Source organism: Juglans microcarpa x Juglans regia, chromosome 1D, assembly GCF_004785595.1.
Source record: "Juglans microcarpa x Juglans regia isolate MS1-56 chromosome 1D, Jm3101_v1.0, whole genome shotgun sequence".
Classification (NCBI taxonomy): Eukaryota; Viridiplantae; Streptophyta; class Magnoliopsida; order Fagales; family Juglandaceae; genus Juglans; species Juglans microcarpa x Juglans regia.
In genome coordinates this window covers 3,210,367-3,237,518 of record NC_054594.1, presented here as the reverse complement: position 1 = coordinate 3,237,518, position 27,152 = coordinate 3,210,367, and the positions used below count along the sequence as shown (strand labels likewise).

The window sequence follows — 27,152 nt, the reverse complement described above, 5'->3', positions numbered from 1 at the left end:
CTAGGAGGAGGGCCGGTTTTTAAATCAATCCTCATATGGTATCTAATAGCTGACCTTAAAAGCTAGCCTTTACGGTCTATAACTCCAGACATAACGCCTAGAGTAATGCCATACATTACGAACTGGCACCCCAAAAGGAAAGGGCGAGAGGCAAGCTCACTAAGGCACCTCTCTCCTTTGTTACAAAGAAAGGTGTAAGATGGTTTGGTGTTCATGCTTTATATGAAAACAAAAGAACTTAAACCAAAATACTTAATAGCGTAGCAATACATTTATATAAAACTTCTATTTGGAGTAGACGCAGTGAAGGACCAATAAAACAGGAAAGGGCACTACTGAATTTTATGATTGAAGATTGTTCGATACCTTGTGATGCTTAATTCGCTTGAAATCACGTGTGTGATAACTTCAGTGGTTATTGCATCACGTAATTAATTATAAGCATATAACTCTCTTGAAAACAACCCTAATTAGGAACTTTAATTTATAAGTAAACATTTCCACAAATGATTACATATAATATAACCAAGTCAAATTAATTTAGATACATCAATTTAATATTTTAAAAAAAAAACAACGATTGTCAAATCAAAGAACATCATAATTCGCATGATGATGATGCTCTCATTAAATCATGCACGTACAATAATATTATATAGTAATATCACGACATATTAGCGAGCAAAGTCTACCAGTACCATATGATACATTAAGTATATATTACAATAATTTTAGCCTATTGCTCGTGTATAATCTATTTAATTAATATAGTCTTTAATTCATGCAAGTGTTGATCTTCAAAGTTGGTAATTGTGTCCTTTGAGTTGAGGATGGAGTTGCAATATCTCCTTAATTGTACATGTTGGCCAGACAACTGTACGTGGTCATGCCATGCATTGACGTTGTATATGATATTGTAATTACGTACCGCAGTACTCCACATTCAATAACCTACAATTTATAATATACAGTATGTGGATAAAATTGAAACTTGAATTATAATTTGAAATTGTTATTTAATTTTTTTGCAATTTTATAATTCATGTATTCAATCTCATGATGTCAGTACTGCATGCGCATGCCGAAACCACTTAAGATCAGAAGCTCCCGATTAGAAAAATGGGAGAGGCCGCCAGGTGCATTGGTACTACTGCGAGTAGTTGTCATTGTTAGACAAAGTTCTGTAATTATGCACTAACCTGAGATCAATTAAATAGAAGAGAAAATTGTCTTCTTTTTTCCTGAGTGAGGGTTGGTATTTTGGTTGGAGCTACTAAAGGTAAAGCAAGTGTACGTACCAGGTTGTCAACCTCCTGGCCGCCTTCTGATCATTTGCTGGAAAATTAGAAAGTATCTTTTCTTAATAACTTTCATCATATACAAATTAATTAAGAGATGTATCCACTACTCAAGATTCCTGCAGCTTCCTTGCAAAATGGTTGTGGAACCTAACCCAACTAGGTTGGTTAGCTCAGTAAGAGGACTAGCTAGCTAAGTTGAAAAATAAAGATGGAAGATGCAAGAAATGAATGCACCCATAAATTAAATTAATGCGTTAGATTTACTTTACTGTAAAAAAAAATATAAATTAAGTCAAGTTAATTTGTAAATTTAATTCTAGGAGATTTTCATGAACTTTACGTACACTTCTCTCGTGACACTCGTAATTTAGAATACACCCGTAACAATTAATTAATACCCGGGAGTACGCTAATGTTTTCTTCGTGGTTAAGAGGCTAGCTGTGTGTAGAGTTATGTTTTCTTTCCACTCCATCTTTGGTACGTACTAATTAATCATGATCAGTTCCCGTAATGGCTAGATCATGTAGATTCTTCAAATCAAAACACTTTTAATCTGGTGTTCTATGTGATTAGAATATATCATTCTTCTTTTTACTTTTCTCATGTGATCTAAAGATCTAAGTTGTCACAAAGTTGATGAGCAAGCTATGTTGTTGAACGTGGTGGCCTGCCTTGAGTTACTACAAAACGAGGACTATTAATTTTGCTACAACTTAATTACTACAATCAGAAGCGGAAGGCATCCTAACAAGTAAAAAAACTGTAAACTTTTCATGTTATTATGCTGGATGGAACCCCAGCTAGCTTAGCTTCGATCCTCCCATGCAGGAGGAATGCAGCCAATGCATTGCCGGCCCGTTGGTCTTTGAACCATCTAATCTATTCTAGGGAGGGAGGGAGACAAAAGTTACTGCAGAGATGCTTTTTGCTGGTTATGATTGGCATTGACTCACTTGTCCAAATGTCTTTGGAAAGTTCGCTTTTTTCCTGTTCCAATTGTGGGATTCTCAACACCTTTCCAACGCAATCAAATATATATAAATTACCCTATGAGCCTCTTCCCAATTGCCCACCACTATCCATTCCATACAAACCCAAGCATACATGAGTCTCCCTAAACTAAAGGACGTGTTTTATGGATTTGGGTTTTTGCTAACTCGAGGCACTGTCTCGATCTTAGTCCCCCCCACCCGTGAGAAATGATGCATCAGTACCAAACGTCTCAGCTCGCATATAATAGATTCTGATTCATGTTTTGGAATCACCATTTGTGATTTGGGCACTCAATAATCCTTACAATTACTAGCAACACTTCATTCCAAATTTCCTTTGAGAAATATATATATATTTTTTTTCCTTGGTGAAATATTATCGATTATACATTAATAGATAATATTTTTTTATTTACAGTACGAGAGAACAATTTGTTTTTTTGTTTTGTTTTTTGTCAAAAACAGCATCACCATGCATGGTTACATTCAAACTTGGTGCTGTTTCCAAACAAAGAAAAAAAATTAATGAAATGAACGTTCATGGAACACTCTTAAGTATGAGTGTTAGTAACGTCAAGTGGAAGAAGCAGCTTCTGGCCAGCTTGCAATCGGTCTGATGATTTTAGAATGTTAACAAAATTTTTGAATTCAAATATTCACTTCTAATTTGTCTTTTATTTATCATTCAGTTGAACACAGCGTACGATTTTCTTGAAAAGTGAATAATGTTGTAACTGTTCTTCAAATCACCGGAACCTTCAAGCAAGTACTTGTCACTTAGCCTGGTTTTTCAACTCTTCCTGCAGGGCAATCCGCAAATCTAAGCCAAAACTCCAATGGAGATTGTAAACATGTCAGGTATCTTGGCATTGTTTATTATCCACAAAATATTTTTAAAACACTGCATATAGCTAGATATCTGCTTAAACCACATATCTAGTCATTTAAAATCATAGACACGTACATCATGAGTTTCTAATCTAATGATCTTGTGTTTGTAAACTGGCAATATTTTGAGAAAAATTCAGCAGCATGAAACTCTGTGAATCAGATTCTTGTTATAGGAAATGTTATTTTTTGGAAATCTACAAATAAAGAATATCATTAGTGCAACTCGATAATATCACAGCTGCAGACTCGATAATTTCATAGATCTATGAAGCATGTCTGTCAAGTTCATTTGAAAATGATCATCACTTCGCTGCAGTCTCCTAAACCATATAAATATATATATATATATATATATATATTATATACAGTGTGATCTTCTCGTTTTTCTTGAACTTTTGTCATTGAATGCTAATCACCTGACTTTTATAAAAATTAGATAATAAGATAAAATAGAAGTTTCATTTGTTTAACTTATTAGGACTAGAAACTTCATGAACTTCAACCCCTGGTGATGGAGTACTTTAAAGAATCAGATGTCCAAAATTATATCCAACCACTCTAGTTGTACGTAGCTTGTTTAACAAAAATGCTCCTGATTTCAGTTGTAACTAAGCCCATATTTTTGGTTTAAAATAAACTTTCTAGAGTACAACAGGCTTTATACAGTCATGTGGATAGGCAAAGCTATGGACTTTTCCTGCAATCTCAATAAAAAAGGTACGCAATAAACAATTGGTAAAGAAGAAGTTTTCGATAATCTCTTTCACTCTCGCTGCAGTGAAAAAGAAGCTTTTTCTTTTCTGATCAGTAGGTGAGTATGGCGACAAAAGGAGAGACTGGCCACCATATCAGGCCATATTTTCTTTTTCTTTTGTATGGGTCTTGGAAAAGGTCAAGGCATATATATAAAGCATATTTTATATGGCGGATTCTTTGACAAACGTTACTCTCTTGGATACTGAAAGACAATCTGGGCATCTCCTAATTTTACAAAAAGAGATTTCGACAAAGAGAAACCCCACGAAACCTCATTTCCTTTCAAGCATCCAATGTCTCCTTTATCCCTCACCTGGTCACCTTTCATCCCTTTTGAGGTGAGCGGCCTGCTTGTCTTCTAGATCTAAACCCTAAATTTTTATTAGTGAGTTACAGTGGGACTCAGCCCTGTTTTGATTATCGCTCAGTTTTATTTTTTTCATAACCTGTTTGATAATTATAATGCTCTTCAGTCACGCTCCAGTCCGAATTATGGTTCAATGAGTGGACTCCCTAATCAACCCAAAATGATCATTATATTTCTCTTTTGCTATATTCGTATATATAATATTGGTCATGATCCTAAAAAGTTGATTGACAAAACATTAATTGATGGAAAAAGGAAAAACACAATGATTCTCATCAATATGGACGTTAAACGTACGGCAAATAAACAATTAAGAGTAGTGGGATTTGATGGACTAATTATGATTTGGGATCTTGTGAGTTTTTGTTAAATGGGTTTAATTATCATGGCTAAATTGATGAAACAAATTTCGGGTAAGATCCCTAATCAAAGGTATAGGAGCTGAAAATTCTTGATCACGCTATTTAATAGACTATAACCATTTTTATAACTATTTACACAATTCCATGATTATATAAAGGATTTTGTTATATATCAAATATTAATTACTATTTACTTCCACATCTTACACTGATAATTTTTTTTCATAAGATGTGAGATAGTAAATACTGGCTGATGAGAAGAATTATTCTTATATAAAAATGGTAAAAATAGTTGTAAGTGTCTTATTAATTTTTCCAAAGGAAGACAATACAACCATCGTTACATTCTTGGCATCCTGACAAGAAACTGATACTAAAAGAGAGGCAATTAATTTATGTAATTTGATGTACACTCGAAAGGTATCTTAGGGGTGTTAAACAGTAGAAGTAGAACCTCATAGATACGACATGTAGGATACTATGCATAGCAATATGGGACAAAGTTGGACCTGGCGTTCACCAACTCCCACTTGCTTCACAACAAGAATAGAGAATGTGGTTCTTTCAAAAAAAAAATAGAGAATGTGGTAAATTGGATCGTTATATAACGTTATATCCAACAGAGCCATGAACGTACATATATATATTTTCACTCCCAACAGTCAATACCCGGAATTCATTTTCCTCTCAATTTGTCCGATCTTTGGTTCGAGTGAAAATTGTCCGCTTTTGGACGCTTTGACAATTAAAAGCACACGAACTGGTTTACTACTTTTAACGCAAAAAGCCACTCCTCCCTCACAAGAGCTTAAAGATTTATAGCGATTGACCCTTCAAAGAGAAGGCTTTCGCTGGTCAAAAGCTTGCACCTTTTTGTTTTCTTGGCCGGATTTTTGTGAGTTTTGTGCCATCGTTTCAGCTCTGCTATATGTTCAGACTCTGGTAGCAGCAAAATGATCACTTTGTGGGTACTTAAAGCTCTGCGTTGCTGAAAGCCAATACGAGAATTGGAAGCTGAGTGTAATCGGAGGTCGCTAAAAACCGTCATTTGGTCTTTCGGATAAGTGGGCCGCGGTTTTCTCTCATTCATTCCATCTGGGCATTTGCTTATTTTGTTCTGGAGTGTAATGGTAACTGTTCTGCTCTTTTTTTTCTCTTCTTCTTTTTTCTCTCTGAAGTTATGGTGCTCTTGTTTTTCTGTTCTTCCTTGTATGCTTCTATGAAATGTTTTTGTTTCGCTGAGATTTCTGTTTTGGGGTGATTTTCAGAGATGGGGTTTGAGGAGAGTAGAGATATTAAACTGCTTGGACAGAGAATGAGCCCAAAGCACAGGCGTTCAAAGAGGTAGCTATCTTATTGCCGGGTTTTTAAGTTCTCTTGTTAATTAGCTATCATTCTCCTTATACGTTTTCTAGATTTTGGTATATTACTTGCGGAGGTGCATTAACAGGAATGACTTCTGAGATGGGTTATAGAGGAAAATTGGAAATTTGAGCTCCAATCACCTTTTTCTTTTGGTTAATGTCCATACATGTGAGTCATTCCTCCCAAGGGGGTATATGCCGGATGATTATCTGGCTGATGTGGAAATCAAAGGTCCAGAGCTTCGAGAAAGGGTGAAAATGGGTTGTTTTAGACTGAAGCTCGGCTTTTAGGCATGAAAATATGTATGTACACGCACACACATATTGCGCTGCCTATAATTTGTATATTTGTTTCCCACCTGTTTTCCACGCCCCTTATCTTCTGACAAAGTTTTTAAGGTATGTGAATTATTAAGTAATATCACGCATTGAATGTAATTAGAAAGCCCTTCGACATGAGCTTAGGGAAAATGATTTCTAAATAGACCCCAGTGGAAGGGGCTGGAGATGTAGTTGTTGTTGTTGTTGTTGTTCTTCCGTGTGGCAGACCAATGAAATTTTAGTTGCTTGGGTTTGTAATTGGATAATAGCTATATATCGAGTTTCTATTAATTCTGTGTATGCTCTGTCTCTGGCAGCTTTCCTGATAAGAGAAGCGTGGAGGAAGATGGCGTCGATAGTTCCTTTAAGGCCTCTGAAAGTATAAAGCTGGTAACATTGGTTACTATTTTTGTCTTTCGAGAAATTATCCACTTCATCTTATTGTTTGTTTGATTTTTGCCATTATGCATCTTAATGACCCCAATACAATGCCATCCAAAGCATAAGGCCTCGTTTGATGATGAGATGAGATGAGATGATCTATGAATAGTAGTGAAATGATTTAAGTTAAAATGTTTTATGGGATTTTGGGAAATGAGAAAGAAAAAATTGAATAAAAATATTATAACGTTAAAATATTGTTAGAACATAACTTTTTAATATTATTTTTATTTTGAGATTTGAAAAAGTTGAATTGTTTTTTATGTTTTGTTTGGAAGTTTGAGAAAGTTGTAATGATTAGGTAATGAGTAGATGAAAAAGTTGAAAATTTGAATTAGAAAAGTGTTTGTATTTGTGGTCTTTGGATATTGAGATGAGATGGGATGGGATTAGATGGGAGGATTTTGCTATCCCAACCAGCCTAAGTGACCCTCAGTAGTTGCTGTATAGGCTTGGTTGAGCTGAGTTAACACCTTTTACTAAGGAATTACCATTTTGTATGGCTCTCATGTAGATCTTTCTCAGTTAATTTTGCATATATAATTTCACAAGCTACTTGGATTTCTAATTTATGGATTTTGCCTGGTTTCAGGATATGGGGCACTTAAAAAATATTAAAACCAAGAAGAAACCATCTGCCAAGGCTGAAGTTCATAATTCTTTGAGGCAAGAGGTATAGAGTTCAACTTTTTCTTCTTGATAACCATGTTTAGAAGATTCAAAAAGCTTAGTCTAATCCATTTTCTGGGTTATGGGCCTTATGGATTAGTTCAGCAGTGTATTGAGAATAGGTTCCAGCTTCACAGTCATTGTTTCTTATAATTACTTATTTGTTGAATATCTTCCATGCAGATTCTGCAACTTGAGAAGGGACTAAAGAACCAATTTGAGGTCCGCAATGCTTTAGAAAAGGCATTGGGTTATAGGTCTTCCTCTCACGAGAAGACAACTGAAATCTTAATGCCCAAGGTAATCTACATCTTACAAACAAGAAAAGCATTGTGTGTGTGTGTGTGTGTGAGACAGAGAGAGAGAGAGAGAGAGAGAGAGAGAGAGAGAGAGACAGACAGACAGACAGACAGAGACAGAGAGTATGCAAATTATTTACATCAGTTAATTGCAGTGCCACCATTTTAGATGTGGTTTTCCCATATCTTGAGATTTTGGATTCTATTTGTAATGCTGCTTTGTTTTAACCGGAATTTCATTTACCTGAGAAAAACAAAACAAACTTTGAACTGTCAATATCTACTGGTAATTCTCAATGAATTATTTTCTTTCGGGTAAGTATGTTAGACACCACTTGCCATCTAAATCGACACCATGTGTTGTTCAACTTCTTAAAGGTTCTTGGGATTTATGAATCTTGGACTCTGATATTAACTAGTTTTATGGTTTTATTCTAGTCATTATTTTTTTTTAACCAGAGTCATGTATGATTCTGGTGTTGTTTACTGACTCTGGATTTGGTTTTCCTTTTGCCTCATAGCTGCATTTTCTTTTCTCAGACTGCATTTTAACGTTACTTTTGGATGTCTCCAGCCAGCCACAGAGTTAATCAAGGAAATTGCAGTTTTAGAGTTGGAAGTCGTGTATTTGGAGCAATATCTTCTTTCCTTGTACCGGAAAGCATTTGATCAACAGATATCCTCTGTACCTCCATCTTCCAAGGATGAAAGATTAAAATCATCTATAAATACGTCAAGAGGGAGGATTCCCCAAGTTTCCAGGCCTGATATTACATCAAAGAGGGAAAGTTCAGCAGTACAATCTGCTTGTGAATCACTTGACAATCCTGGCAAGGAATCCCGTGGAATTGGTCGAGAAGGGAAGCTATTATATTCTGATGTTCATCGCTGTCACTCCTCATTATCCCAATTTTCAGTGTTTTCAACTAGAACTTCACCTCCAGCAGAGGCATTACGTGCATGCCATTCCCAACCTTTGTCCATTATGGAGGTAACTTAAGTTCAATCACATAATCCAACTTTCTTAAATTGGAGCTTGGCTCCCTTGATATTGCCAATTGCTTTTGGTGACATCACATCATGATATGCCTTAGCATTGGTTCCGGAGAAGGACAATCCCATTAATTTCAATTTTCCTTTGATAAGGGATAAAATGATGGAAAAATGTCATTGTGACATGATGTGGAGATGTATTTTTGGCTATCCTGTTGCAATTGCTACAATATTATGATACAAAGTAGAGTAAACTATATGGGGGCTGGATTCAAGCTACTCTATATTTTTACAACATAAGATAACTGAACTTTGTTTTGCACTATTGTGGGTTATCAATAAAAGTACAGGGTAGCATCCTCTAAAAAAATCTATTTTATAGATGAAATGGTTTTTAAATTCCAATCATCTTGGTATGTGGGAAGCAACAAACATGTGAAGGTCATGTAATCCATGTATAAGTATATATTGCAATGGTTAGACATTCAGTGGATTATGACTTTCAGTTTCTTCTCTACAGTATGCTGAGAATACTTCATCAAATATAGTCAGTCTGGCAGAGCATCTTGGTACCCGCATCTCTGATCATGTTCCAGAGACACCTAACAAGCTTTCTGAGGACATGATTAAGTGTATGTCAGCCTTGTATTGCAAGCTGGCAGATCCACCATTGACTCATAATGGCCTCTCATCTCCCAATTCATCTATGTCATCAATGAGTGCATTTTCTCCACGAGATCAGTGTGAGATGTGGAGTCCTGGTTTCAGGAATAACTCATCATTTGATGTACGGTTAGATAATCCTTTCCATGTGGAAGGACTCAAAGAGTTCAGTGGACCATACAGCACAATGGTTGAAGTACCCTGGATATACAGAGATGGTAAAAAACTGGGTGATACTGAATACCTGATACAGAATTTCAGGTGAAGCTTTGGACATGTTTACCCGAGAAAAATCTTAGGCCAATGGTGCTAAATTTCAATTGGAAGAGGAAAAAAATACCAGTGTTTCAATTGAATTCTAGTCTCTTGTGATTTTCGTTATGAATATGTGTTGTTCTGTTGCAGGTCACTTATCTGCCGCTTAGAAGTAGTAGATCCTAGGAAGTTGAAACATGAAGAGAAGCTAGCCTTCTGGATTAACATACACAATGCTTTGGTGATGCATGTAATGATTCTCATCAATAAACATGTTAACTTCATAGTGTTAGCTTACAAAAAAAAAAAAAAAAAGAAAAAAAGACTTTATTGTGATTACTTCTTTCTATACCTCTATATTTGATGCATGTGAAACGTAATAACTTTTTGTTCCCAAATAGGCGTACTTGGCTTATGGGATTCCACAGAACAATGTCAAGAGAGTTTTTCTACTCTTAAAGGTAGGATGAGCCTCCTTGGTTGTGTAGGAGTATATCCATTGTGTGATTAGTTGTCTTCTTACAAATTTGTACAAAACAGGCTGCATACAACGTTGGGGGTCACATCATCAGTCCAGACACCATACAGAGTTCTATTCTAGGTTGCCGAATGTCTCGTCCTGGACAGGTGGATCCCAAAACTTTGGTTTCGTTAGTGTTAACATCTTTTCTGAATGCTCTTCATTCGAATCTGGTGGAATGATCCGGTCTTAGATTCGATCGCTGGCCTTTAAAGTTTCTCCTTAATAAACATAAAAACATTTTTGCTGCATAGCAGTTCTTAAGCCTATCCTCCTATTTATTTTCGCTCACCTCAGTAGGAGCTCAAATTTATGAATATTTTCCACAAGACAACTACACTTTATTTTCCTTTCAGTTTGTAATTTACCTTGGAGCCTCTTCCAAATTCATATTTGTAGTGAGGCTTATAAAGCTTGCTTGTGCTTGTAGTGGCTTCGCATGTTACTTTCTTCAAGATTGAAATTCAAATCTAGAGATGAACGCCAAGCATATTCAATTGAGCATCCAGAGCCTCTTTTACACTTTGCTCTCTGTTCGGGAAGCCATTCTGATCCTGCGGTACTATTTTTTTTTTTTTATGGTTTTTCGGTTTTATGAATAATTTCATTCTCATGGCTTCTTCTGTACAGATGCTTATTATTCCCTAGTATAGTCTGCTGCAAAACAAAAAACCATTTCCGCCCCCCCCCCCCCCCCCCCCTCCCCCCGGGGAAAAAGACAAGAAAATGAGGAAAGTATGTAGGAAGTATTTTATTCTTCAGAGGGCTTGGAACAAATATGCTTGGATCCTAAAAAAAAGTTATTCATTGGTGTGAAACTATGCAAGTTCTGCACCAGTGTTTCTATCTCATAAACATCTAAAAGTTAAAACAAATTCAACATATGATGAAGGATAGAACTGCGATCATATCATGCGGTGCGACTTGCTACTAACTGGGAATCATTTTAATCTTTTAATCTTTTTGTTTCGTTTAGGTTCGTGTGTACACGCCCAAGAGAGTAGTTCAAGAACTGGAAGCTGCAAAAGAAGAGTACATTCGAGCTACCTTTGGTGTAAGCAAGAATCATAAAATCCTTTTACCAAAGATGGTTGAGTCATTTGTGAAGGACGCTGGTTTGTGTCCAGCTGGAGTGATAGAGATGATCCAACAGTCGTTACCCGAATCTTTGAGGAAGAGTGTCAAGAAATGTAAGATAGGGAAATCTCGCAAGAGCATCGAGTGGGTTCCTCACAACTTCACCTTTCGGTATTTGATTTCTAAAGACCTGATTAAGTGATTTTGCTTGCATTGCCTGCTGCTTAATACTTGGGGTAGAATGCAATGTTCATAAGACTGTATACTAGGAGAATTTACCATTATCTTTGTACAAAGTAGAATGTGAAGCCGGAAAAGGGAGGATACAAGTTTGATCTATGGCTTTGGTTACTCGCTTTATGTGATCTCCATCTGGCCCTGTTATCCTCATTGCTGTAGTTTTGTGAAAGAAGGGAGATTTTGCATTGAGAAATGTAAATAATCTGTTTCAAGGTGCATTTTTTTAGTCTAAACTGTACCATGACTACTCTTTGCCCTCCGCCTTTTAGTTTATATTTATGCATTCATTTAAGACAATGATACTATAAGATAATAAAAATAAAATTGTACAAATTTATAGGAACCGAGTCGAAAGCATACAAGTTAGATTCTCATTCACCACCTAACTTTATCCTCAATTAATAACAGATCTAAAGTTATTAGCAATTGTGAAGTGTGTCCAGTTCTTGTTATTTCTACTCGGACTTGGGTCATTTTGAATAGGAGTTTTGTTTTGTTTTGTGAAATTAGAGAGTACAGTGAAAGGAGGTGGGATATATAAGACAGTTTTTAATCAAAATCTCTTCAAAAATTAAAATGGGGGATATAGTCACGTGAACACACTAATGCTTGTGACTGAAAGCTGTGAAGAAGAAAATGGAGGAAAAGGTTCTCTTTCTCTTGATTCAATTATTATCATCTGTCCGTTTACGGTGGCCTGGCTAACAACAGTTTGTTAACAACAGTTTTCTTATCACATTTTTTAAAATAAGGAGATTGAAGACATCAAGGCTCTTATCTTCAGAAATTCTCCCCTAGAGAGATGATCAATGCATCAGGTTATGTTCATAGATATATACGTGAAGTGGATCTTACTATTTTTGTTGATGTATATGTAAATTTCTTGACAGTATTAAATGCTCGAGAAATGTCTCAGACTGTGACCATTTCATGTATATATGTCTCTCATACTTCAAATACTCAAATTCTAATATGGACTTGAGAGGATCTTTATCCATAATAATAAGCTCACTAATCACTCAACATGAATCACATTTTGGTCTTTTCATTCTCTCTTTGCTCTACAATTTGTGTGATCTTTCCTACCCATTTCTTTCTTATGCTTAAAGCAATACTAATTGCAAGTAAAGACCTTCGGATTATTGCAATTTAAAGATGACAACTTGCACATCAAACATTTATTTCACATCAAAGCTTCCATAACCATGCAAGAAGCTTTAAAACCAGATCCTAAGTTCACAAAGGAAATCTCTAATTACAAATCTCTAGCTAGTAAGGGCTCTCCCCAACAACATTCCCCGGAGGATCATAGAAGCAGATCGTTAGACTGGCGTCCTCCTTCACACAAGTAGCTTGAGCACAACCCAACTGCAGAGACTTCCTCCACACCACCTGAGTGTAGACGCCGCACCGATGATCCGGCAGGCACGAGTTGTCTGTGTGGTTATAGTATTCCTTCTCTTTCACCCACACATCGACGGCCATGCTTGGTGTCACGATCTGGCCGCCTGCCCATAACTGGTTTCCGCCGTACTTGCTGCTGCTCAAGTTTGCGAATTTGCAGCCCATGTTGTTTCTCTGGTACCGGACAAGCAGGCTCGTGGCGTTGGCTAGCTGCGAGCTCCAGCTTAGTGGGCCGACCCCAACTGCTGCCCTTGCTTGGTTGTGTCCTTGGAGGAATTCCTCTGCTGCTTTGGGAAGCGGCACCGGCTCCGGGGTTCCAGCGCTTGTGTTGGGGCTTGTCGATGGTGCAGCCCCTTGTGCTGAACCGTGAGATATGGCTAGAGCAATGAGCACAAGCAAGGCAGAGGCCATTTTTCTATCTGATGTGCAGTAATCAGCAGTGCAAATGGTAGTTGAAAATTTATAGACTGTTGGATGGACCATGTTGGATGGTTTGGTTATGCAGTAAGCTCAGCTCGAACAGATTTATACATCTTCTAATATTCAAATATTGAACTCTTAAATAATTAAATTCATCTCAACTCAATATCTCTTTACACGTAGAATCACAATCCTTTTTAACTCAATAGATATTTACATGTGAGATCCACAATTTTTTTTAACTTTCTATAAACACATTTAAATTTATCTTAACATTCAAACACATCTAAATTCATATTAAGTGAACCCCACATAACTCATTCTACCATCTTAACTCACCATTATATATTAATAAAGAATTCAACCCAACTCAACATCCAAACGTAGCCTAAATTTCATTAAGATGGGTCTTATAATATAATAATACTAGATAATGCGCAAGCGTCGTACAATCTTTTTAAAAAATAATAAAATTTAGTATTAAAAAATTAGTTTTTTTCCATCTAGTTCTCATAATTTATTACTTTTTTTCATATAGATTGTACGGTGTTCATTTATCTATCTATTATTAGTAAAAGTTTAAACTTGAATCTTCAACATTTACATCCGGACTTTGAGGTATCTTACTTCTTAGGTTGCAACCATAGGGCTTTAATGGTGTGAGGTGGGAGGCTGCTACTACCCATATCGAGTGGGGAAATTATTGGTTTTGGTGTATTTTATTGCTCAGTGAAATCGAAACGGGCGTACTCTTATTTCTTTTCTGCAGCATAGCACGTGACATTGTTGGCTCTGATCTGCAAGCTAGGCAGCCACGTGTGAGGTGCATTCATGATTTTGTGAGTACAGGGTGATCAAACTTTGTACACGTGGTTGCTCTTGTTTTGTTGGGTACCGTTGACCTTTTTTTTTTGAAGGCAAAGATAGAAGGGAAAGAATATGTACATATTGGGGCCAAAAATTGGAAGTATAAGCTAATCCACACATAACTGATAACCTTCAAAGCTTACAAAAAAAAAAAAAAAAAGCTGATAACCTTCAAAACCTCAAAGACTTGTGTAGCTTATAATCTTATGGCATTTTCAACTAGTTGTTCATCATATCTTTTAAAATATATTATTAAAATTCATTTTTTTTATTTTATATATTAATTTTTATAATATATCATACATCAATTTATTTATTTTTTTATATTATTTAAATATTATACTTTTTAATATTTTTTTATTCATTTCAAATATTTTCTCTAACTACCAATGATATCCTCATATCTTTTGATATTTGTAATATCTCCCTATATACAATATTATATAATTATGTCCAATTTAGATTAATTCAAATTTATAAGCTAAACTAAAATTTAAATTGATTCAAAAAATAAAAAGAAGAAATTATAGAATGAAAATATTTTCAAAATATATTATGAGCATATTCGATAATTGTGAAATAATATTCTTAAGATATTCTTGTGCATATTATGAGAGTATTCATTTTTTATAATTGCAAAAGAATATTCTCAAGATAATTGCAATTATATGTGGACATGCACTTTTTTTTTATCGACAATCACTGAAGGAAATTATACCTCGTTTTGTTTTCAAGAAACATCTCATCTCATCTCACTTCATCATTACAACTTTCTCAAATCTCTACACAAAATAAAATAAACAATTCAACTTTTTTAAATCCCAAAACAAAAATAATATTAAAAAATATATTCTAATAATATTTTATTCAACTTTTTAACTTTAATCTCATCTCATCTCTGAAAACAAACGAGCATTCGACGTGTATATTACATAATATGAACGTAAAAAATGAGCGACATTCATATCTCTGTGTAGAAGACTTTGTTTATGAACAAAACAATGAAATATTCCAAGATCCAATGTCCTATGAACATACAGATAAATTTCTCAACTTCATTCAATGTCATCATTAAATTCGAGATCAAAGACTTCATTCTCAACTCCAATTAGATTTGATCAAACATTTATGGTAAATATATAATCAATTTTAAGTACTTTTCTTTTATATTTCACTGTATTTAACCTAATGTTATATTCTTATTTTGTACAAGATGTAACCTTAACTTCAATAAATTATATGTGCAATTAAGTATGGATATGTTATTTAACTTCAAAAACGGCCCATTTGTCATTTTATAAAATAAATGATATGTCAGACTCAATTTCAATTTAACATAACCTATTACATAGTAGTTCCTGCACGTCTAATATGGTAAGAAATACTCAAGTTAGACATGGGGCTCCTGTACGTCTACGAGGATATACAGACCTGGATGTCACTCAATGTTAAGACATTGTGGTCAAACATGCAGCAACCTATATACATTCTATTCATTTGCATATATACAGTCCATACATACATACTTGATACTACCCTGTCATTTGCACAACAGAAGCTTCACAATTTGTATACATACATCCACAATATTCATTCATGGAAATTAATATTCATACATCCAAAATACACCACAATATTCATACAAGGCAGATTAGTGTGCCACCCTCATAATTTCGAAAGAGATAACACATGATCCAAATATAAAGTGGCTGCTTCAAAAGTGGCAAGTTTCATGTAGTTAGGGGTGTTTATCCGGGTTCCAACCCGGGAACCCGGGTAAACCCGGATCGGGACTCGGGTTTTAAATCCGAGTTGGAACCTAGACTGGGTTGGTCCGGGTCGAAACCCGGGTCGATTCGGGTTTTCAAAATCCAGAAATCCGGGTCTGGGTTATACCCTTTTTTTTTTTTTTTAGTGAAAACCTTTATTTAATTAAATTTTTTTTGTAATATCCATATGCTGGGCAAAGCTTATTCCCAATCCGGGCTCCAACCCCTCCTCTTTAACCTTGTGATTTTCTTCCAATCGATCCCAAAGCTTATTCCCAAACTACAAAAAAAAAAAAAATCCCATCCACCACTTCCTCGTGTGAGCCCAACCGAAAGACAAGAGTTGTAGCTTTATTGAATTCGACATTTTTTACCTCTAAACCTACACCCAAAAACCTATTCTTTCATCTTCTTCACCATTTCTTTCTTCATTCTTTCAGACACTGTATCTTAATATATCTATTCCTATAGCAAACTAAAAGCTTCCAAATTTCTTTTGCTTCTTAAAACTCCCAAAAAATAAGGATATGAAGCACACAGATTGAAACGGGAATCAATAAGTCCAATCCTTTGGTAGCCTAATCTCATGGTTTGTTTCTGGCAGCGACCGAATGTTACGCTTCTAAGGAGAATAGAAGGTGTTACTCCTAAGCCTCGGAGCAGTATCTGCAAGAAAACAAACAAACAAACAAACAAAAAAAGTCGGTAAAAACTAATTTCTTTTGTTTGTACCCGAGGGAAAAAGCTTGACATGAGAGTAACCGTATATATACCAGCGTCTGGATCAGTAACTGTCCCAAAGAACCGAGGCTGAAGCTGGGGCTAAGAGCCCATCATATCTTCCGAGTTAAGGTTCAGCGTCTAGATCTGTTTGGCTGAAGAAACTTAAGATCTGGGTAGATCAGTAGTGAAAAATGACCCATGTTAAAGAAAAAATAGGAGATCTAAGAAAACATTAAACGCTCAAAACACAGAGAGAGAGAGGAACATACCGAGAGTCAGGGACGATTGGAGCTGGAGTTTGAGCGAGAGAGAGGACATCTCACAGAAGATTCAAGAATGAGGGTTTTTGTTTTTATATATAACCCGGGTACCGGATGTTAAATCCAGAACCCAGGTTTCATAACCGGATCCGGCCCGGATTAATTTGGGTTTTATAATCCAGGTTTTGTAATGCGGGTTCCAGCCCGAATTTGATCCGGGCCGGAACCTGGAACCGGAATCAGGTCATCCGAGTTCCGGACCGGGCCGGGAAAAAACCCGGCCCGTATGAACAGTCTGACATGTAGTTAGTAACTACCCACAGTTTAGTGTGTCAACTTTCCTTGCTTTATTTACAAAAAGGAATCAAAATATAACTATCTACTGGTGGTGTGTTGTAGTCAATATGCATTCACACATGGGCTTCCAGGTTTGTGCTGAATTCTTTACAAAAAAAGATCAAATAGAACTTCATTGTTACCTTATTAAAAAACTTTCATTTGCAGCTCATGACAAATCCAGTCATGGTTTCGTAGACCTTCTCTTCTCAAGTATTTGCAATTGGATACAATGGAAATACTCTTGTTGCATTGGAGACAAACTTGAGGTGTCCATCCCAATATTTTTAATACTGTATCGGTACTGGCCGGTATGTACCGTACTGGACAGTAATCGATATGGGTGAGATAGGGGTTTTGTACCAGGTTGAATACTGGCCATTTCGGTGTGTTTCGGTCAATACTGGCTGGTTTTCGGTGTACTGGCCGAAATTTTTTATTTTTATATTTTTAATGTATTTTCATAATTTTCACTCTAATTTTCTAAAGACTATTTTCTTAACTTCTTTTAATTCTCTTTTCTTGAGGATTGAAAATCAAATCCCTACTCTCATGTTCGTGATGAAGATGAGTAATTATTTTTTTTTAATAGTTGGATTAAGAACTTACAAGTATTATTGAGTTTTATAAATATGTATTTTAACTTTTTAAGATTTACATTGATATTATTTGAAATATAATTTATACAAATATAATTAATTTATCTATATATAGACTATCCCGAAACGATATCTGAAACGGTATCGATACCGAAATATTTCGTTCCAATGTCTTAATCGAAACGGTCACCAAAACGATATTCAAAACTTTGGTCCATCCTCATAATTCCATCTCCTCTCTCCGTTAGTCCAGCTCAAGCCTCCCTTTTGTGAGATAGATAATCTCTTTTCTATCTTCTTGCTTCTCAAGTATTTGTTGTGAAATGATGCAAGTTTAACCTGCACCATTATTATCTAACTTATCATAACTATGGCATACCTTGATTATAAATGTGAAAACAACCAAACAAGGATTCCAACGTACAAGATTTTGGGGGTGGTGAAGAGTTTTTGTGCCTTCAAACCACTGCATATATCTCGAAGGTAAATAAGATAATCATCGCATACATATCTAAAAATACATTTCACACTTGGAATCCCCGTGCTCAAGCCCATTTGGCTAGTACTTTGAATCCTCTTCTATATGTTTTCAATGAAGGACAGGTTCTATACTCATATAATATAGAAACGAGATGAATCAATACTATTTTACTCATAATGGAAGAAAGTGGAGGACACCATATACAATTACAAAAATATGATTAACATATAAGTCAACTCCCCACTAATGAAAACAAGCATGAGTAAGAAAATCTAAAGAGCAAACATATAAAATGTTTTTCTTAAAGTGCATTTTTCAGACATATAACTCCATTAAATTCACAATACTTTTTTAGAATGGTTCGCGTAGCAGAATACTCTTCCCCCTCCATGATTTGTGAATCCATCATTCAAAGCAAAATAAGTTGGGATCATGCAACTCAATCAAACTCAATTAAGAAGTTTGCAAAAATTCATATGGTTTCTGGCTACTGCAAAAACATAGACAAAAACTAATACCTTATCTAGCTACAGCAAAAAGAGAGGCAAAAATTAAAATGGTTTCTACAATATCTATAGGTACTATAATTAAGAAGAGAGGATATACGGAGTTTAAATAATCTACAAATTGGCATATTCCATATCATCTTAGAGCTTTGCTTAAAGTTAGCATTACATTATATGCTTGACACAATCTTCTAAGCTTAATAATGGATCAGGTACACCTTAGAGTTGGCATTACACTATATGCTTGAAAGTATAAGCAGCATATTTTAACCAATCTCCAAATTCTCATTTTGGCACTAAATAAAGCATTCATAAGAACTAAAGGCTTGAAACGAGTGAGGTTTAGGGACTTGGTGGCTTGGCTACAACCCTCGACTAGAAAGATTACAAAAATTGTTTCTCTTTCAACTTGGTGGCTTACCACGGTTTCTCTTTCAGTGAAACAGAAGAAAATTAAGAGCAGATACACCTTGTAGCAAATTTAAAAGGTTGACAAATACATGCTCAGGATCTGTGGAAAAGAAAATCATGTAAAGTAAATTTGTATTCTTTCCTAACTGAAATTAGTCATGTCGGAGAATCAACCAATGCAGGATTTTTCTAAGTCGTCAACCGATTAACAAAAAAATTCCCAACCAAATCTTCCTGCAAACTGGGAAGAAATTGAACTCCCAACCAAATTTGTACATTGAAACCATTGATAGTTTGGCCTCGTTTGTTTTCAGAAAACATCTCATCTCATCTCATCTCATCATTACACAACTTTATCAACTCCCAATACAAAATAAAATAAACAATTCAACTTTTTCAAATTCTAAAACAAAAATAATATTAAAAAAATATATTCTAACAACTTTTTATTCAATTTTTTAACTTTAATCTCAATTTACTTTATCTCATCTGCGAAAGCAAACGAGCCAGAAACACATTACAACTCTTCATATTTTTAGGACAAGCATTATAAAATAGTTGATAGTTCGTCCAATCTCCCCATTTTTTTTTATCATCCCAAGAAGATGGAGATATATGTAATCAGGAGACAAGATTAATGGCAACTAATCATAGAATTTCAACGAGAGAGATAAGGATCTTGTGAATGCAATGGGAAGAAACCTATTAGCACGATTTGACCTTTAGACCATTTTTTTTTTTTTCAAATTTGATGGGTTGATTGATGCTGGGAAGGCTAATAAGGAGAAAGATCGATAATGAAAATACTTAACTGTTCGGTCATTTTTAAGAAGATTTATTGAGCAATAATCACTTAAGGTCAAGATGTTGCTAATACATCAAGATCATTTGTATTAATTGGCAACATCTTGATTTCATACTAAGAGAATTAATGATCCAATCTAACTCACCCATGTTAAACAAGAAAAGAAAATGTTGCTAATACTATCTAAGGTCAAGATTTTTAAGAAGATTTGTTGAGTAAAATATTATCTAAGGCCGGTTTGTTTTTATAGATAATAAAAATAGAAAGTTGACTAAAAAATTATTAAAATATATTTTTTAATATTATTTTTATTTTAAAATTTAAAAAAGTTGAATTATTTATTTTATTTTGTGTGAAAATATAAAAAATTTATAATAATTAGATGAGATTATATAAGAATGATTGTGAAAATAAATAAAACCTTATTAGAAGGCTAACGGGTGAACTTATATGATTGTGAAAAAAAAAAAAAAAAAATCTCTATTATTATATTTCTTGAACTTATAAGTGCTGTATGTAGACTCGGTGGCATGACAATAATTTTAGTGCATGTTGGGATAATGAGATAAGATGAAATGAGATAATTTTAAATGAATTAAAAAAAATATTTTTAAAATATTATTTTTTAATATTATTATTATTTTCAAGTTTAAAAAAGTTAAATTATTTATTATATTTTATATTAAATTTTAAAAAAAATTATAATAATGAGATAAGACGAAACGAAAAGAGACGAGCCGTGCTGAGAGTATTTTTATATATAAACGGTCAGTTGAGGGGTGAAAATTTTGACTTTGAAATTAAATCAAATTTACTAGAAAAAAAATTTCAAAATAGTCTATAATCTAAGGAGCAGAGACATGGACACATGGATTTTTAATTTTTTTTTTTTATTAAGGTCTCGTTTATTTTTACAGATAAAATGATATAAGTTAAATTGAGATTAAAGTTAAAAATTGAATAAAATATTGTTAGAATATTTTTTTAATATTATTTTAATTTTGAGATTTAAAAAAATTAAATTTTTTATTTTATTTTATATGAAAATTTAAAAATTTTATAATTATTTTATTAGATAAAATGAGATAAATAAGATAAGATAAAATGAATTGAGAAAATTTCTAAAAATAAACGACACCTTAACTTATTGTGAAAACAAATGAGTATTCAGTATTCTGGATCCTACTGAAGACTTCTAGGCATTTAATTACACGAAAATAAAGTTAGAAAACGATGGAATATTGACTAATGACAACATTTTTCTTATAAACAGAAATCCACGTGGCACACTCTGAAGGTGGTAGATTTTCGTGGCACGCTAAGAATTGTTTGGAAGATCGGAGAGTTTGATCTCATTCTATTTTATTGTATTTTCCTTTTCAAAATCACTCAAATATAAATAATTTTTAATTTTTAATTTTTTTATCTAATCATTATAATTTTTTTAAATTTATAAAAAAAATATAAAAAAAAATTCAACATTCTTTAAATCCTAAAATAAAAAGTAATATTAAAAAATATATTATAACAATATTTTAAATTTATAATATTTTTATTTAATTTTTTCTCTCTCCTTTTAAAAAATTTCATAAATATCATAACTTAAATAATTTTACTATTATTTACAAATTATTTCACTATTTACAGATTTTTCATCTATTTTTATCTCCAAACATTGCCGAATTGGGAATCCACTTTGATCAGTTATAGAATCGCTGATAAATATAGACGCGTGATAAATATAGAATCGCTGCGATGACTATTTTTATTTTTAAATAATTCTATTTAAAAACTTTTACACAATACATGCACTATTTACCTGATATAATTTAATTTAGAAGATCCAAATATTTATGTTTGGTTGAATGGGTAGGGTCTCGTAATCTACCATCTTTCTCACCGCAAGGTTCCATCTCGTGTCAAGAAGTAAGATATTTGCAATGGTTAATTAGGGTAAGTCCGTGAGAATGAATATTTTTTTAATATTATTTTTTATCTTAAGTTTTATCATTTTTAAACATACATATTATACAACGTTTTAAATAAATATCATTTAAATGAAATCATTTAAAACCATCACACCAATAAATACGACTATATAACAAGATTTCATATAAAAACTGATCATGACTCCTTGCTTTTGCTAAACTTGCAGCATCAAATAACAAACACAGCTAATTATTAATTAACATGCAACAGGAGACCGAATAGGCTGCCCTCCCCCATTTTCACTTGATCCCCTTTTCATCTGAGCAAGCACCAGATAGAGCTCCCCCACATAATGTTCAAACATTCTTGCTCATTTTCTTCCACGTTTCTACAGGCTACCAAAATTACTTTCTCTGAGAAAGTGACGGTATATTGTTACTTAATTGGCAGCAGCACATCTGATCGGAAGTGAAGACGTTCTAATTGATTTGATCAGGAAAAGTAGTACCTTCTTTTATACCTTATATTAATAACGCTGGACAGAATTAAAATTATCCTGACCCTGAGTTAATAACAAGAACTCGAAACACTGATCTTCCTTTTCAAAACAGTCGTGAGACAAAGGCATAAGGAAGTAAATATGACCTGGTTGCTGCTCCTCCTCGGGGGGTACCTGTGTCGGACGCTTGCCGATGGACAAGGACTCGGAGCTGCAGAGGAAGCAGTTGGGGTTCTGGGAGGTGACAGCCTTGGCTTGCATCGGTAGCTTGATTTCATTGAGCCAACCGTAGTTCATGTGAATCACCTTTGTTGTCTTGGACTGCTGTTTGTTGTTGCACCAATCTGCTTGTTCTTGTGCTTGTCTTTGTCCTCTTCCTTTTCCTTCAAGTTTACCTCTAGATTTACTAGTCTCTGTCTCCTGGGATGAAACACAGGCACCCATGATGAATGTTCCAGCGTGCCTGCGATCGAGTGTGAGAGCTTTGGAGTTTGGGCAGAATTAATTTTCTAAGCTCAGACGGACTAGGATGGATGATGGTGATCTTTGCTGTGGGAGTTTATACCCGAGATCAGTTTTCTGTGTAGGTGTTTGTTGACAAACTGAAAGGGTATCCGGGATTTGACCAATACGAGGAAATTGTTGAAAGAAGGGAAGAACAATGGCCTGCTAGAGGATACTAGAAGTCTAGATCCTATCCAGTTAATATTTTGGGTTGTCAAATATAATTTAAGTAATTATTTTTTATTAATTGAAATTTTTGGGAAGTGTTTATCCGTTTAGATTATTAGTATTGATTTCATCAAATTTATCTATAAAATTTAATGAAAAGTATATATTTTTCATAAATCTAAAACCTCCCTAACCATAACCCAATATTAGATTAACCATTGGATTAGTCAAAATAATAACATAATATTATTTTTTTAATAATAATATTTTTAATTTTTTTTTATATTTTACAATTACATTAATTATATGTTAATTAATAATTTAATTTGTTACTTAATTATTATTTTTCAACTTAAATATATTGTGGCTCAAAATTGGAAAACAATAATTTAAGTAAATAAAATAATGATTATATAGTATGAACAGTTAGTCTTTAAATTTAAAGATGAACTTAAATGTACTGTAACTTAAAGTTAAAGATTTTAATATATGTTGAATCTAATTCATTGATTTTAAATACAAATTCATCAAATTATTTTAAAAATGATACTTATTTGATGAGCCTAGTGTAAATGCTTATATCATTTGGATAGTTTTTTTAGTAAATAGGAAGTGGGAGCTAAGGGTTAAAAGTATGGCATCCCCTGTAATGAAAGGCCGGGGAATAGGCCCAAAACAGGTTTGAGTTTCCCTTGGTTGTGTGCTTGTGTGTATATATGTTATCTCCGGTGTAACTTGCGCGCAATTGCCAGAATCCACAACCACGAAAATTAGGCAAAAAGAAGTTTCACTTGCTCAAAATTATTGGGACAAAAGAGTACTCTCTTTTCACTGATCACATGTATTTTGTCTTACCTCTTTTTTACCTTTTTCAATAAAAAGAAAGGGTTCCAAAGACATGAGTCCGATGGACCAACGTCTATCATCTGGCACGAAAATGAGCTAGAGGAGTCTTAAGGATAAGATGCACGAAAATGATAGTACTATATTATAGATATATATATATATATATATATATATATATATCCTATTATAATAAATGACTATCAAATTGTAAATAGTAACTTTTTTTTTTCCGTTAAGTCATGTTTTACCAAAAGTCCTTAAAATTTTTGACTATTTGACGAATAGCTCTCTTGTAGAATTTAATGAAAGATCGTGTTTTATCAAAAAATTCTTAAAACTCTTGATCATTTAACGTAAAGTTTTATTGTAGAATTTAATGAATGATCATGTTTTACCAAAAGACCCTTAATATTAAATTAATAATATTTTATTATTATATAGAGTAAATAAATAATCTAATATGGACACAGACCAATATTCATATTTTGCTGAAGTTTAGATTTTTTTTTTTTAATTTTGATTTTTTAATTTTTTTAACCTTATATTTTTTTTTTCAGATAAATAAGTTACTAATTATTTTATTTTATTTTTATTTAAATTATTATCTCAAGTGCATTCAGAAGCTAACGCACCTGGGGCTAACACACCAGGCCGTTCCCGTGTGTGTATATATATATATTACGTACAGTACTAGGATTTCATGCAAACAAATCATCTGGCCTTTTACGCATTCTCCAAATTAAGATTATTGTAGGTGTATGCAAATTGTCGAAGCTACTCTGATCATTAAAAACAATTTTGGTTGTGTCATTGTCACAAACACAGCAAGAACCCTGAATGGACCATTAACTCACGATAGCTATATATATAGCTGCCGAAGATATATAGACCATGCACCAACTTGCACATTTAATTATGGTTCAAAATGATGGTGAGGATTGTTGATGCCCCCAGAGAGCCAGCCAATTCTCTTGGCTCTCTTCCGGTCGCTATAGCTTGTTGGAATTTTCTTTCCCACTTGTTTATCACATGATGTATATACCAAAGTCACCAGTATCCTGATCTCCTCTCCTGCATGCTTTTTGCTCATGGAAAATATATATAAGCCACACGTGCTATTTTTTTATCATTATTTCGGATGCAGCTGAAAAAAAAAGGTCATCGGATTCCGCCAGCTGGTTTTCAACACGACTTTTAAGACGTTTTAATGATACCGTAGCTTTTATAACCTGATCTGTAAAACAACATGGCACACCTGTAAAAATTAAGGTCAATTTGGTTCGACTTTTGCAACATGCATGCATGCCATTAATATTGGAATGCTAGCTACTTCGTGGATTAATCTCTTATAAATACCTGATGATCATGAACAACTAATAATATATAATTCTAGCAGTACCACATTATTGCTTGAGTACTACTACTTCTTTCTTTTTTAATTTCTAGACGTAGAACTATTTGGATTGTACCGGTGGAGATGCATGCCATCAACCAAAGAGATTTTGGACTAAAAAATAAAGAAACAATACCCTAATTTTTTCTCACTTTCTTCTCATGCCATGTTGCAGAGGGCAGCTTGATCCCATTTAAATTAACTCTGAATAATAGCAATAGATTCAAAGATATTGGAGAAAAGGTAACAGCTTTATGTTCATATCATATATTAATAATATAATATGATGGAAAATGATTGATTTGCACCCTAAGTAGGAAATATTTATGGTACAGATCAGCTTAAGTTGAATAGTTCATAATTCATGGAATTAGGTGTTTGATAAAAGTATAGACTTGGCCCACCAATTGGATACATTATCATGAACTCGTCCCGTCATGATCTCATACAGCTGTATAATTGCAACATGATATCCATTCCATGCAAAATCCAAAACCCATTCTTCAAACCTATCGTCCTTTCAACTCTCTGCCCAAAATTCCCAAACCAAAACCTCCCTCTAAATTACTAACTTAAAGCAGATCGAGTTAAGAAGCCATGCAAGTAGCATGTACCAATCCAACCACTTGTTCATACTTTTTAGGCCAAAAAGTAACTACGACACGACCCTTCGCATTATATCATCTTCAATGCAAAAAATAAATTGTTGTGACCAATTTATTGTAACCAAAAGATTATTCGCAATCAATTTTAGTTATAAATAGTCATTTTGCTAGAATTAACTGGTCGCAAATAAGCAATTTTCTTGTAGTGGCGTGTCATCTCATAATTTATCATGATCTGTTATTTTTTTATCCCATTAAACATCGTCAGTCTTGGCACAATGATACAGCGCTAGCTGCATTCTACCATTCTACCTTATATGAATGCAATATGCATGGACAGCACAGAGAAGCTTTGACAAATTAATACTCCTTACATATCATGAATTAGAGGGAGAATATTCAAATCTGATCAAATTAAAGACTATTTATTCATATATATAGGAAATCACGGGCATGCAATTCAAACCGACGGAGCGAATTAAGTTATAATATATATGGTGTTATTAATAATAAATTTCAAATTTTACATGGCTTTTTGAGTCACAACACGTACATTAATATCCGGACTATTATCTATTTATAAGTCGGTAGAATTATACACACATACCATCGACATCGCTAACGTCATAACAAGATTATTAATTGGCTTGTAAGTGAAGTTTAAAATTTAAAATTTTTTCAATCCAGCATATCAATTCACTACAACAAATACCTGTTTTTCCCACAAGGAATTGTGGTCGCAAAAGCCCCCATTTCGGGGAAAAAATCTCTGTTTCCACAAATCTAGTCGTGGAATGCCCGTGACATAAAATATTTTTCTCTACGAAAAGCTCAACTCGTGGAAAATACTTACATTTTATCACAAGATTAGTCACGGGAAAAAAATTATTTCACAATGAAAAATATGATGGCCTTCTGTAGTAAATCATGGGAAAAAAGTATTTCCGATATAATAATTTCGTGACAAATAATATTTTCCACAAACTACTACGTTGTAAATACTTATTTACAAAGAAATCTTTTTGCAGGAAAAAATCACTTACGGCAAAAAACATATTTGCTATGAGTTACATTCATGGCAAAATGGTAAGAGATTTTAGAAAAAAAAATTATAA

General features: G+C 33.8%; 3 protein-coding genes across 5 annotated transcripts; 1 reads left to right on the top strand and 2 right to left on the bottom strand.

Moving 5' to 3' along the window:
- The first annotated feature begins 5,359 nt into the window (after positions 1 to 5,359).
- On the top strand, positions 5,360 to 11,730 carry LOC121266026. Of its 3 annotated transcripts, XM_041169728.1 has the most exons (12): positions 5,360 to 5,800; positions 5,939 to 6,014; positions 6,673 to 6,745; positions 7,389 to 7,469; positions 7,649 to 7,765; positions 8,339 to 8,755; positions 9,278 to 9,681; positions 9,826 to 9,925; positions 10,077 to 10,136; positions 10,216 to 10,302; positions 10,626 to 10,754; positions 11,172 to 11,730. In XM_041169728.1, the coding sequence occupies exons 2-12, from the start codon at positions 5,941 to 5,943 to the stop codon at positions 11,472 to 11,474; spliced, it is 1,845 nt and encodes a 614-aa protein (XP_041025662.1). In that variant the 5' UTR covers positions 5,360 to 5,800; positions 5,939 to 5,940; the 3' UTR covers positions 11,475 to 11,730. The 3 variants fall into 3 exon arrangements, with proteins under 3 accessions (XP_041025662.1, XP_041025654.1, XP_041025670.1); XM_041169720.1 differs by lacking the exon at positions 5,360 to 5,800 and having other exon boundaries at positions 5,813 to 6,014; XM_041169736.1 differs by lacking the exons at positions 5,360 to 5,800; positions 7,389 to 7,469 and having other exon boundaries at positions 5,813 to 6,014.
- Positions 11,731 to 12,670: 940 nt separating this feature from the next.
- Positions 12,671 to 13,427, bottom strand: LOC121266047 (STS14 protein). The gene has a single exon (XM_041169744.1). The coding sequence runs from the start codon at positions 13,397 to 13,399 to the stop codon at positions 12,782 to 12,784; it is 618 nt and encodes a 205-aa protein (XP_041025678.1). The 5' UTR covers positions 13,400 to 13,427; the 3' UTR covers positions 12,671 to 12,781.
- Positions 13,428 to 22,548: 9,121 nt separating this feature from the next.
- LOC121237114 lies at positions 22,549 to 22,965 on the bottom strand. Its single transcript, XM_041133696.1, has one exon. It carries the CDS (start codon positions 22,963 to 22,965, stop codon positions 22,549 to 22,551), a length of 417 nt encoding a protein of 138 aa, XP_040989630.1.
- Positions 22,966 to 27,152: the final 4,187 nt, after the last annotated feature.

Bases quoted from the DNA above. Each gene is read 5' to 3' on its own strand.
- LOC121266026 (XM_041169728.1), top strand. From the start codon at position 5,941: ATGGGGTTTGAGGAGAGTAGAGATATTAAACTGCTTGGACAGAGAATG. The intron at 10,303-10,625 runs GTGGATCCCAAA...TTGTGCTTGTAG, and splicing joins GAATGTCTCGTCCTGGACAG to TGGCTTCGCATGTTACTTTC. The intron at 10,755-11,171 runs GTACTATTTTTT...TGTTTCGTTTAG, and splicing joins GAAGCCATTCTGATCCTGCG to GTTCGTGTGTACACGCCCAA.
- LOC121266047 (XM_041169744.1), bottom strand. From the start codon at position 13,399: ATGGTCCATCCAACAGTCTATAAATTTTCAACTACCATTTGCACTGCT.
- LOC121237114 (XM_041133696.1), bottom strand. From the start codon at position 22,965: ATGGGTGCCTGTGTTTCATCCCAGGAGACAGAGACTAGTAAATCTAGA.